Genomic DNA, 13,102 nt, shown 5'->3' with positions numbered 1-13,102 from the left:
TGTGTGTTAAATGCTTCACTGTGTCCCGTTTACTTTAGAATTCATTGGTTTGCACCTGCCAGATAATACAGGCAACAGTGACCTTTCCGGTGCTGCAGTGATGAGAGCTGCATCTGCAACAGTGAAGGGCTCCTATCCCGTACCCGCCCCCTCCTCTCCCTCCATCCATTAATACATGTGTATCCTTTTCACAGAATACAAGGCATTCTGTGAATGGACAAGGGGAGATCAAGTTGCACCCCCTCATCCTCTCACTTTGTCCAAGCTGATCTCTTTGATACACACATCTAAACAAAAGTTTGAAAAGATTATATGTTCCATATTAAATATATGTTTGTTCTGTGTATCACAGGGAAACTTGTAACCTGTAACACTTACTACACAACTCCAGTTATCAAACTTATAGTTTTTCATTACTTTTAGTGGACTTGTGAAAAATCTTTGCCAGTGAGTTCTGCTTTATAGAGACATGTTCCACAATCTTCATTCTTTCCAGTGAGAGTTTGTACTCCACCTGTGTTGAAATTTATCCTGCGGCACACATGAGCAAGTCTCGAGAGTGAAAACATTTTTTATAAAGTCCAGCATGTATAAAGAGTTATCATGGAATAATAAAGTGTTTCCTATTAAACAACAATTGGATAACTGGCGTTTTGTGGTAAGTGTTACAGGATACAAGTTTTTCTTATATACACAGAACAAACTTTAATTTACGTGAAGAAAATGTAAACTTGTGCCTTGTCAGGGGTGCTAAAGAAAAGCATCCAAAGACACTGATTGTTAGTTCTCTAAAAGTGGACATGCACTTTAAAGGAAACTATTATGCATTTATATTGTGAGCTTATTTGAAATTATTATAAAGTTGGCAAAAAAACTGTATTAAAGTGGACCTTTACCCATACCTTTAAAATAACAACAAACACACCTTTAGAAATGTTTAGTAATGGCAATTTACAATCACATACTTCTAGATAATTTCCGGCTTTGTATTCTTTTCATACCTTATTTCTCTTTTCTTCCCCAGTCTTCTGACTGTGGTCATGTTTACTAAGGGCAGATTACTAGGTCTCCTTTCACTTCCTGGATTTATGGCACATGTGACTAGACATGTGTCTAGGACATGTGATCATGCACATCAATCTCAGGGGAGGAAAATACCTTTCTCTGAGATCTCGTGAGATTATAGATGAGATTTCCCAGCAATCCTCTGCTGATGGCAAGGCAATCCCAGTGTGCATTGCTTTGGGAAACTGAAGTCATTTTGTCCTCTCAAAGCAGGAAGTGAATGTTCTGCAAGTGTAAGTATTTCATAATCACAGCATTTTACACCCGACATGTCTATGTTATTATTAATCATCATGCATTGGTAGAATTAGATTTTTGGGTGTAAAGGTCCGCTTTAATCTTTGCAACTCTAGATTCATGCTGGACTTCTAAAGCCCAGCCTGGTAAATACACAGGGAACACAAGCTCACCCTGCCTTGTTTTAAGATCGCAGAAAACTGCAGGAAGGTGACTCCCTAGATGCCATGCTTACAAGACTAAGTACAATATATTACCTATTATACCTAATATAATGGATTGTGAAAGCATTTAGGTGGCCACAAATGGCCTGATCCCTCCCCTAATCAAACTCCCGATGCAACTTGCAGGTCAAAATTGGGACATTTAGGACCTTTATGGGGCAATAAGCAGCTCTTTCAACCATTAGAACTGGTTGTTATTGCTCAGACAACTGGCTAGAAAATCTCTGTGCATCTCCACTGATGTTAATCATGTTTGCCACGATGGCGCAAGTCACCCAAGAAACAGCATAAGGTCCCAGTGCTACAGAAGACATACATGAGATGCAAGACATGCAAAGACCTAAGCTCATAGATACTTGCTATATCCTAAGAATGCAAAAACACATTTTTAAATAACTATATAATTAAACATATTCTAACGTTGACCAACTATGGAGAAATTAAATGTAGCGTTTATGACAAGTCCCTGCGTCCCCATATCTTTGTGCCCATAAAAAAATAGTTGTTTTAGAGTTGATCTGTAGCTTGATCTGACCTATACATGCACACATGTTGCAGTCTTTAGTTTTGCAACCAGATTATGCTGGAACCACTTGTAGCATCCCAGGATGGACATATTGTGATGAACTGGTCTGCAACCAGGTGATATTCTACAGCATTTGGGAAATCCACTAATGCCCAGGACAGCAATCCTTTTAGAGGCAGGCATAAGCAAAATGTGGAAGTCACATTCTGCAGATGAAATTAGAAATTCGACATAGTAGTGCATGCCAGAAATAGCAGGGTTTAAAAATACCAAGCAAAGGGACCTAGCATTTATTTTTTTAGATTTTGAAGCTTTTATTTATGCGTTGCTTAATGCAAGGTCCACTTTAAGGTAATCCACACAATGTTTTTGCTGCTCTCTTAAATTGTGTATTTAAAACAATAAAACTAAAGAAATAAAGTCATATATTGTTATTTCGAAAAAATATTTTTCGCAAATCTATTGAAACAGGTAAATGACCAAACAGGCAAAAAAGAGATGGATAAAAAAATTATACAAGCGAAGGTTACAGTACATCTGTGAGGGACAAATCATCCTTAAGAGAGGACTGGGTGTAGGGAACAGTGATGCAGTTTTAACTCTTGAAAGGATGTACAGGGTAGCAGCCGGAGTGTGGCTTGTCTCTGATTATCTGTCTGTTACATGCCTCCCTCTGTGAATTCTCTTCTCATCATAAGTGAATACATCACATAATTAAAGCCATTGAAGCAGGAGAAGGATAACTAATGGCAAGTAGAAAGGACATTTGTTTCTATAAAAGATTAAACTTCCCAGAAGATCGAGGATCTAGTTACACTGTGGTGCATTGTAGTCTCTAACTTTATTACTATTGACAGGATGGCTACTGTTACCCTTATTGATATGGTGCAATAATGTGAATCCCGAGATGTGCAAAACCATCATATTCAAAGGCTATCACTAGTTTATTTGTGTGGATCTTTTTTTTACATTTGATTGGGAATGGTAATATTGCATTTTAACTTGCTACATCTTCAAAGGGCTACATTGTTTATGGAAATAAATGTGTACCACTCTATCACTCTTTCTGTGTAAAGTAACATGGTTAGCCATTATAAAAGAAAACACCATTTTAAAAAATTAAATTAAAATGATATAAATTTGCTGTCAGACATCACCCCTTTACATTACATATTTATATCACGCATTTTTAATACAAAAGTTGTATCTTTTTGTAATAGTAGACAGTGCTTAAAAAACAAAAAACAAAATTGGTTAAAAAAAAGTAAAACAAAAAAAATAATTGTTAATTACAAAAATATACATTTTAACAGCACAGACACATTTATTGATTACCAGTTTAAATTCAATATATGTCCTATATTTCACTAAATTAAATTTAGTTAATATCAATCCATTACTTTTTTAGTTTCTTGTTGCAAGTTATTAGAGTTAGCCATTGAAGTTTAGAAGGCAAACACTGATACCATGATTCAAGTAATGCTACTAAATGTTGTAATGTAATGTAATACATCAAAATAAATCACACATCAATAAATGAAGAAAAAAAACATGCTAGTGAAAAATCATTTATCTCTCCCTCATTTATATGAAGGGGGTGAACGCCTTTCAGACAAAAGGAATTAATAAAAACACATGATTATAAAACTTTTATCAGTTTTTGGTTAAATTGGAGGCCTTTCTAGTCCCTCTTTGAAATGCAATTAATCTTAAGTCCAATGTGAAAATCAGAATTTTAACCCTAAGAAAAATCTATCTATCTATCTATCTATCTATCTATCTTTTTTTCTATATATCTTATATATTGTATATGGTAAAATTTCACTTTTTTATTATTATTTTTTATATTTATTTTCTCGTATTATCTGTCATGTAAAATCTCATACTTTTCTATCTAGACTGTGATAATTGCTTGTGCCAATCAAGTTTAGGCATCATTGAACTGAAGTGTGCCAGCTTTCATTATAAGATATAACTTATTTGACTTTCCTGCAGTACCTAATAATCCATAAAGAAACCCAAACACAAATGGCTTCGGGGAATATCTAGAAAATTAGGTGGTCATTGGGGAATCGGGTGAACTTTTGAACCAGAGGAACAGTGAGGGAGAAATATTAGAGAGAACACAAGATTCCTAATGCATAGAGAAATATAAGGATGTGACCTTTTTGGTGCCTTGAAAATTACATTAACATTATGAAAAATACTTATCATGTTTAGCATTCATAATGTATCAATGTATATACTTTTGTTGGTATGAACTGCAAAGCAGAGAGTCAAAAGGACAAAATAAAAATAAGATGTAATAACAGACCTTGCCGTGACCTGGGCTAATTTTGTTTCACTCGTTAACACTCTGCCTGCTATACCTAACAGAAAAGTCACAGAGACTGGAAAAGAAAAATTGGTTTCTGCATAGATCCGTACTCTGCAATTGAAAGTTTTTAGCTGACAAATACTTATTAGAAATAAGAGGCATATTTTTTTTACTTTTAATTAACAGAGTATAAGAAAAATTGCAATAGTAACCCTGATTGACTCATCAAAATCCAAGATTACAGCTCTCATGCAGCTTAAAATGCCTTCTGCATTTTTAATCTCTAGAGAGACTGAGTGAGTAACATGGTACACAGGTCTGTAACATAGTAGAAAGAAGACTCTCATACATCTGCCCAGAGCAGCCAATTATAAATCAGCAGTTAACATTCTAATTACTAGAATAAGTAATAAGGCTTGATTTACAATTGGTTACCATGAGAAGGGAGCACGCCATTGGTCTTAGCTTTGTATTATTCAATAGGCCTCATAATCAGCTCATGGCACTTAGAGGTTGGAGGGGCACTCGTTTTGTCCACCTATTATAATTTTTATAACAGGATATCAAATTAGAATTTTAGGAAGTTAGTGCTAACTTCTTTTTTAGTTTGTTTTTGAAAGTTTCAAGTGAACATGCTTTCTTTCGCCTTTTATTCAGAATTTAGTCAGTAAGTATACAGTGAATCATTTTAATGTAGCACTTGGTAATACTCTTTTAAAAGAAAACAGTGTAACATTCTAGCAAAGTAAATCATATTTGGACACAACACGATGGAATATACTAAATGCTCCCAAATATAGGGGTGAAGTTTTGAAGATGATAGAATACACCTCTCTGAATCGCTGAGCACCGTATTTATTACACATGCATGCAGTATACTTATTGCTGCTCTGCAATAGACATAATTTTATAACCCATAAAGGCAATTTATGTATCCAACGGGAATGATCTGGATAACATAAAACCTTGAGTGCTGTGTTGCTGTGTGAAGCATATTTTAGTTTGCCAATTGTACTATGAGACAGAGAGGCCCTGCTTGATCATCATATCATGTCACAAAGCATTACTCATTCATAACTTTATAACCAACTTATAATGCCTCCACTCAATGCACGTAATTAAATCGAGGGAGCGTACATACAATACCCATGGAAGTTATTGCAAAATATAATTTGCTAAATTTTCCTAAATGGTTCTACATATAATCTATTACTGACATTTTAAAAAACGAGAAAAAAAGGTTTTCAGTGCAATATCTTTCTAGAGCAAAATGTTTTTCTGTAAGCTAGAGCACTATTCATCAAAGCATAGTTCTGAATATTTTTTAAATAACCCCGTCGGGTTTTAGCAATATGCATCATTTGCATATTTTTTATTTTTGTATTTTATGTAGATAATGTCCCTGCACATAAAAAGTAGTATTTTTTTTTTTTTTAATTTAACATTCTGAAAGTTTACATTAGCATGTCATCTTAGTAAGGTACATATATCTTTTGCATTAAAAAAAGCAAAAATATTAAACTCAAAATCAAAACAGATGCTTTATAAATCAAAAACATCAAAAAATGTCTTAAATACATCTTTTTTCTTGCACAGTAATATTTTTTGTGAAACTTACAATTTACTGTAAGCAAGTAAACTGAAAATGTAAGTAGATTTTTTGTTTGATTTATTATGGATGTAAGTTCTGTGAAAAAAAAGACATAAAACTTTTTTCACTTATTAAATTATTGCATTCTTTCATTTGCAGTTTTTATGTTTTTAGAGCCAACAAATTACTTTCGATCTGTTATAGTTTAATTGAGAAATCTAGACTACTTAAACAAAATAATAAAAACTGATTTTAATTTAAGAGAATTGAAATCTGTCAACCAACATTTATTGATTTATTATTGTTATTGATTTATGCGTAAAATGCCGATGTGGCAAAGTCACAAAAGTAAATGAAATGAACTCAGATTTTAAAAAAAACTAAACATAAGCAGTAGAGAAATATTTTTATGCAATAATACCGCTAGAGGGAGCTCTCCAGTTCCTTACTGAGGCTGACTAAAATAAAAGCTGGTGTCTTTTATCTCTGTTTTCTGAAACACTGTATTCTGTTTCTATGAATCCCATTGCGGTCATTTGTGGAAAAGAGCAATATATATTGAAAGATAAATAGGTGCTTACCCTCAGAGGAGAACTCATCATCTTTATCCCGATCAGAGGCCAGAGAACAAGTATCAGGAGGACGAGGAAATCCCTCCTCGTCCAGATCCTCGAAATCTCCTGGAGGAAAAAAACAAAACATTTTTTAAGTGACTACTACTTGCATAGAACAGTTAATAACAGAAATGAACAGAACGGTGTGCCCTACATGTTCACAATATTATTCAGTTTAGTATTTTAATGTACATTTTTAGTCAATTTTAACAATTAATAAGCAGTTGTTATGTTCTGGATATAGATTACATAGCCCTTAGAAAAGTTGTACCATATGCATTTTACGTTCATATATGGGGATGGGATACAATAGCTTGAGGCTGGTTTGTTTAATTCATTTATTTATTTCTACTTAATGAATAATAGCAGTCAGCACATACATTGCAGATACTCTAGTCTTGACTTTTAAGCTGAAGTTTACCAATTGTGAAGAGTATTTAGGGTTTGTACATACACCGGCCACATAATGGCATTCAATGTACTGAAGTACTGAGAGCTTCAGCAGTAAAGTAGCAGCAGTAACACTGTATACCAACAAGGGTCCATAGATGTAGAATTAAGAGGCTTGAATTACAATGCGCTCGGCTTATGTTCAGGAGGGCCAAAAGAACCAAAAATGTCTACAGTAAAGCACTGTTTTATTGAAAGAAAGGTATATTTTTAAGCAGCTCAGCATTGCACAAAAAAAGCAGCTCCTGGAACACTACTCACCTCATCCTTAGTGCTGTACCCCACAAACTAACCTCCCTGAGGCCCAGTTTCACTCCTCTTCCACATCAAATGACAGCCAGCATCATTCAACCTATTTTCTGTGAACCCAGGCTGTCATGTACACACGCCTTGGGGGTGCGTCAACACATCAGTCTTGGCTCACAGTACAATACTGCAGAGAGCAGCGCTAACGTCCTAAGCACTGTTCTCTGCAGTATTGAAGACCACTCACTGGTACCACCTCAAGAGGAAAAAAAAGACTTGAGGATATCCAGTGGCCAGGCAGAAGACTTCTGAAGAAAAAAAAGACGATGTATAAATATTATTTTAAATGTGGCCAGAGAGTTTGGGGGGTGGGGGATTTTTTAAATTTCACCAGAGTTCTGCTTTAATCCTTAAACACCCTTAGCTCCTTAATACTGAATCCTTAATTACACCCTCTACAATCATTTTATAGCTAGCCATTACCCCATTCTACCTCACTTAATGTCCCTTTAACAGCAATAGAAGAGCTTTATAACAAGCTTTCATTGACCTCTGTAGTTGCAGGGATTGTGGAGCATTTCATCCTTTAAAGTGTAACGTTCACAGGTGAAGTACTAACATTGTTCAAGTTCTTCTCTAAGACAGCACAGCTCACCCTAATTCTCCCACCCAGAGCTTATTCTTTCTGTTCTCTACATTAGAGATTAGAAGGCTGGAAGGCTGCCAGGACACTTCTGGGTAGGGGAAGCCTAATAGTTCATCTTCAAAGATCACAAAGAACCCTAAAGTTTTTTCTAACAGTTTACAGCATCTCCTGTTTGTTTAAATTAGAAGACTAGCTGGGAGCAGAGTCCCTGCAGTTAAAGAGAGGAGCTCCAATTTCAGTTCCTCTGTTGTGTGGATTTTAAAGATTAATTGCTCCCGAGTGCCTGCAGCTACCGAGGTCAGTAAGGGTTTGTTTTAAAGCTCTTTTATCAGTTGTTGAAATTGTTTTAATACTTTAATGTCCATGGTCTGGGCCTAGGTGCATTTTAAGGAGCCAGTAGTTGATTATTAGAAAATACTTTTTATACACTACTATGAATAATGACTGTATATAAAACACAGAGATGTAAGAGCTCTACATAGGGCACAACAATTCTGCAACAGAGGGGATTCAATTATTCTGAATACTCATACCTCACAAGCTAGTAAGGGTAGCAGGTGTATAGGAACAAAAGCAACACACCATATTTAGTATTTGTTTTTTTCCTATTTTGATTGTATGAAGAGTTCATCAAAGTTATAGGCATCAGTGTGCTGTGTGTGTGGAGGGGGAGGGGGGACAACAGGGTGACTGCTGATGGAAATTGCAATATCCTTTAGTAGCTGAAATTATTGGTGGAATGCCTATTTCAATAAGAGTCCTTCAAACAAAGCAGACTGCATGATTATTGCCTTAACAAATTCTAATTTTAATTATGTTGCAAAAATGTTTAACATTTGTGTCAAAATTGTAACAACAAAATGTAAATATAGCAGTTGCTATCAAAATCATATCAAAATCATATCATAATCAAAAAACAGGTAAAATGATTTTGGGACATAAAGGTTAGGTTTGACAATTAATGTTCAAAATTATGGTAGCCATATATGCTTACATGGATAGAGAAATCTCCTTCGCAGGCTTGTATTCAGCTGGCACCCGTGGCTGTCTGAATACTTGAACAGTGACTGCTTCTGACGAGACAATTTTTTTATTTTTTTTTCCAAAGATAGAGACCTGCTTTTATTGCAAAGATAAAAATTCTGGATACACACCCTAAACACTCCAGGTGTGATCTACTAAAGGTGACATAAAGTCACCTTTACGGACTTAAAAAATTCATGTGCAGGAGAACTCTTTTTTTGTAAATTATATTCATGAATGGGCATTTGGTGAACACAAATTCACTTCTTTCTGCATTCCCTGCATTCATCTCATTTCTTTTTTTTTTTAATAAATTCTTTCTTTTCCAAATTTTCACACAAATAACAGGAAATACCGGCAAGGCACAATATTGGTCGTCCTCATAGGCCGCAAAAGGTGTTCTTACATACACACAACGCAGTGTCACAAAATACAACAAGGGTCTTTCAAGGGTTGAGACAGGTTTTCTCGTAGATATAACAAACAGGTAACCGCGCGTCCCATCCTGGGACAGGGGGAACCGCGCGTCCCATCCTGGGACAGGGGGGAGGAGGGGAGAGGCTGGGAAGGGCGTGTGAGGCAAGCAAGGTGAGAGGAATCAACGGACATTGGTTCACTGTGTGCCGCTGGGTTCAGGGGGTAGAACGGGGAATATATTATCCACTTGTTGAGCTATAGGGGGCAGTGGGGAGGGGGTAGGAAGGGCTTGGGTGGGCAGAAAAGCAGGGTAAAAGGTGGGGTGGGTACCCTTCTCGACGGGAGGAAGGAGGGGGAGGCAAGGGCAGGGTCCGGGTAGGTGAGGAATGTCACACGTCAGAGCCCTGACGTAGTGTCACATACGCCGGGGAGGAGAGAAAGTCGATCCAATAAAACCAAGTGGCTCTAAATTTAGCGGGGGTGTTGTGGAGGGAACTTGTGAGGTCCTCCATATGATAGATATCCTGTATCCTGTCTAGCCATTGGTGGACCGTGGGGGGCTCAGGTTTCCGCCATAGGGCTGGGATACAGGCCCGGGCAGCGTTGATGAGATGGCGTAGCAGGGAGCGCTTGTAGGCTTTTAGGGAGATGTTGGTGTGGTGTAGTAGGTAGAGAGCTGGATCGCGTGGTAACGTGGCGTCTGTGAATTGTTGGGTAGTGGCATGGACTTGGTCCCAGAAAGTTTGTAGGCTCGGACATGGCCAGAATATATGCAGTATATCTGCTGATGGGGCATTACACCTCCAACAAGTGTCTGGAGTTTGTGGGAACATGGAGTGGAGGGCCTTGGGTGTCCTGTACCACCTGGTGACTAGTTTGTATCCTGCCTCCTGGTATTTATTGCTAATGGATGATTGATAAGAGAATGTGAGTAATTTCCTACCATCCTCCGGGTCCAGGTTGATCCCGAGATCCTCCTCCCATCTCTGTAAGAACCATGGGGTGTCGGTTGAGGAGCTAGTTAGGAGAAGTTTGTAGCAGAATGAGAGAACGTGTCGGGCCTGGCCTTCTAGGTTACTCTCGTGTTCGAATGGGGTCAGGGCTCTAGAGAATTGTGAGGGGGCGGGAGAGATCGCAGAAAATGGGTAAGTTGCATAGTCCTCCAGGGGTCTAGGGGTGAAGGTGGAGCGCTCTGAAGTCACCTGGGGTGCCAAGTGCTTGAAAGCGTGCGTCCCCCAGTCCAGGTGGAAAAGCCGGATTACCTAAGATCGGAGCCATAGGTGAGGGGGAAGGGGAGAGGGAGTGAGCTGCGAAGGCAGCTCTAGCTACCATGAGAGTGGGCATGATCGTGGGATGGGAGCGGACTGCGGGGGGCAAGGGGGAAGCGCACCAGGGAAGTCCCGGGAGTGGCACTGTAGTGAAGGTTTGTTCCAGGCCAGTCCACTGCTTTGAGGTTTGGTGTCGGCACCAGTCTATAACACGGGTTAGGTGGACCGAGGTGTAGTACAGACGGATGTCAGGTAGGCCCATCCCACCAGATTGTTTAGGTCTGCGCAAAATGTTGTATTGGAGTCTGGGGGGCTTGTTGGCCCACACGAAAGAAGTGAAAAGCGTTCTCAATTTACGGAAATAGGACGGGGGAATCGCGATTGGGAGGGCTTGAAGTGGGTAAAGGAGGCGGGGAAGGATAGATTGTTTGAGGATGTTACAGCGGCCCATCCAGGAGAAGGTACCCGCAGACCAGGCTTTGAGATCAGAGGAGATAGTAACTAATAACGGGGGAAAGTTCAAAGAAAAAGTTTGGGAGAGGTTTCGTGGAAGTTGTATGCCCAAGTATTTGATCGAGGTGGGGGACCATTTGAATGGAAAGTTGTCCAGGACTCTTCGTAGGCGGGGTCCCGCAAGGGAGATATGCATGGCCATTGATTTATGGGAGTTGATCAGAAAATTGGAGAGTTTACCGTAGCGGCTGATTTCTGACAAGAGCACTGGGAGGGAGATATCGGGGGAGGTCAGGAAAAATAGAAGGTCATCCGCGAAAGCTGCGATCTTGTGGTGAGTGGGGCCTCGTTGGACTCCCTTTATGTCGGGATTGGAACGAACAGTCGGAAAGGAAGGGCTCCAGGGCGAGAACAAAGAGGAGAGGCGAGAGGGGGCAGCCCAGGCGGGTACCATTGGAAATAGAGAAAGTGGGAGAGAGGACACCATTCACCGGCATACTTGCGGATGGGCATGAATAAAGCGAGCTAATCCAGATTTGCATATGGGGGCCAAGACCAATCGCACGCAAAGTCGAGGAGAGGAAGTCCCAGTCCACCCTGTCGAATGCCTTCTCCGCGTCCGTGGACAGCAGGACGCAAGGAGAGGCGGACGACAGGGCGCAGTGGATGACTCCCAGGGCTCGGGTGGTGTTATCCCTGGCCTCCCTGGCAGGGACAAAGCCCACCTGGTCAAGGTGGATCAGATCAGTTAGATGTGGGGTGAGGCGGTGGTACAAGATTTTTGCAAATAGCTTCGTGTCTGCATTCAATAGTGAAATGGGTCTATAGCTGGGGCATACTGAAGGATCCTTGCCCTCCTTGGGAATGGCCGTTATATGGGCGTGCAGCGATTCCGGTCGGATAGGGGTCCCAGTGAGGAGGGAGTTGAGGGCTGATAGGAGCGGAGTAGAAAGGAAGGGTGGAATTGTTTGTAGTAGGTGAAGGTGAATCCGTCGGGGCCAGGAGCTTTGCCGGATTGAGTAAATTTTATGGCAGATGCTAGTTCGGTGGGAGTAATCAGGGATTCCAGAAGGGAGAGAACAGACGAGTCAAGGGAGGGCATGCCAGAGTCAGCAATGTAAGCGGCTATGCGGGAGGAGCGTGCACGGGCAAGTTCGGGGGAGGTGTCGGGCGAGAGATTGTATAGGGATGGGCAGTAGTCGCTGAAGGCTGCGGCTATGTCCATAGGCATAGTGGATTTGTGGCCTGTCGGTCGGGTGATCGTTGGGATGTAGGTCTGGGCATGACGTTTGCGGAGTGCTCTAGCTAAGTACTTGCCACACTGGTTGCCATACTCATAGAATGTTCGTCTGCACTTAGTGAGGGAAGCTTTAACTTTTCTGAGGCAATGGGAACGGAGTTGTTCTCGCAGCAAACACAGTTGTGTCTCCAAGGTTCTGTCTACCTTGGCATTGTGTCGCGTTTCTAGTTGGTGGATCTGGGTCAAAAGTGTCGTGATCTGGGCCAGCCGCTGTCTCTTGAGGCGAGCGCCATGGGCCACAAGCATGCCCCGAATCGTCGCCTTATGCGCCTCCCAAATCACGCAGGGGGATATGTCAGGGGTGGAATTCTCTGCAAAGAAAAAACGGAGGTCGCGTTCAATGGATGCTGATATGTCCAGGTCCTGCAATAAGGACTCATTCAGTCTCCATTGCCACGGGCCTGGGGGCGGACCATCCAGGGAGAATGTGAGTAGGATCGGGGCATGGTCCGAGAAGGCAATATTACCGATGTCGGTGGAGTGGACTCAGGGGAGTTGACTGTGGTGCACTAAGAAAAGGTCGATGCGGGTGTAGCGTTGGTGTAAGTGGGAGAAGAAAGTATAGTCTCGCGAGGAGGGGTGTTGGACACGCCAGGCATCCACTAGTTGGTGGTCAAATAGGCACTTCTTGATACGGTTCAATTTGTTGAAGGAGAGATGGGAGGAGGAGGCGGAGGAATCTAGACTCAGGTCCAGGACAAAGTTGAAGTCCCCTCCGAGGACAA

General features: G+C 40.4%; 1 protein-coding gene across 1 annotated transcript in view; it reads right to left on the bottom strand.

Moving 5' to 3' along the window:
- Window positions 1-13,102, bottom strand: part of SKAP2 (src kinase associated phosphoprotein 2) — a 181,977-nt gene that overhangs the window by 120,485 nt on the left and 48,390 nt on the right. The window contains exon 4 of the mRNA XM_018575404.1: window positions 6,542-6,640. Coding sequence (XP_018430906.1) covers window positions 6,542-6,640 — 99 coding nt within the window. The remainder of the gene's footprint in view (window positions 1-6,541; window positions 6,641-13,102) is intronic.

The sequence above is a fragment of the Nanorana parkeri genome, unplaced genomic scaffold (assembly GCF_000935625.1).
Source record: "Nanorana parkeri isolate BGI_ZX_2015 unplaced genomic scaffold, ASM93562v1 scaffold4, whole genome shotgun sequence".
Lineage (NCBI taxonomy): Eukaryota > Metazoa > Chordata > Amphibia > Anura > Dicroglossidae > Nanorana > Nanorana parkeri.
Note: the sequence above shows the minus strand (reverse complement) of the source record. Positions and strands in the feature narration are given on the sequence as shown.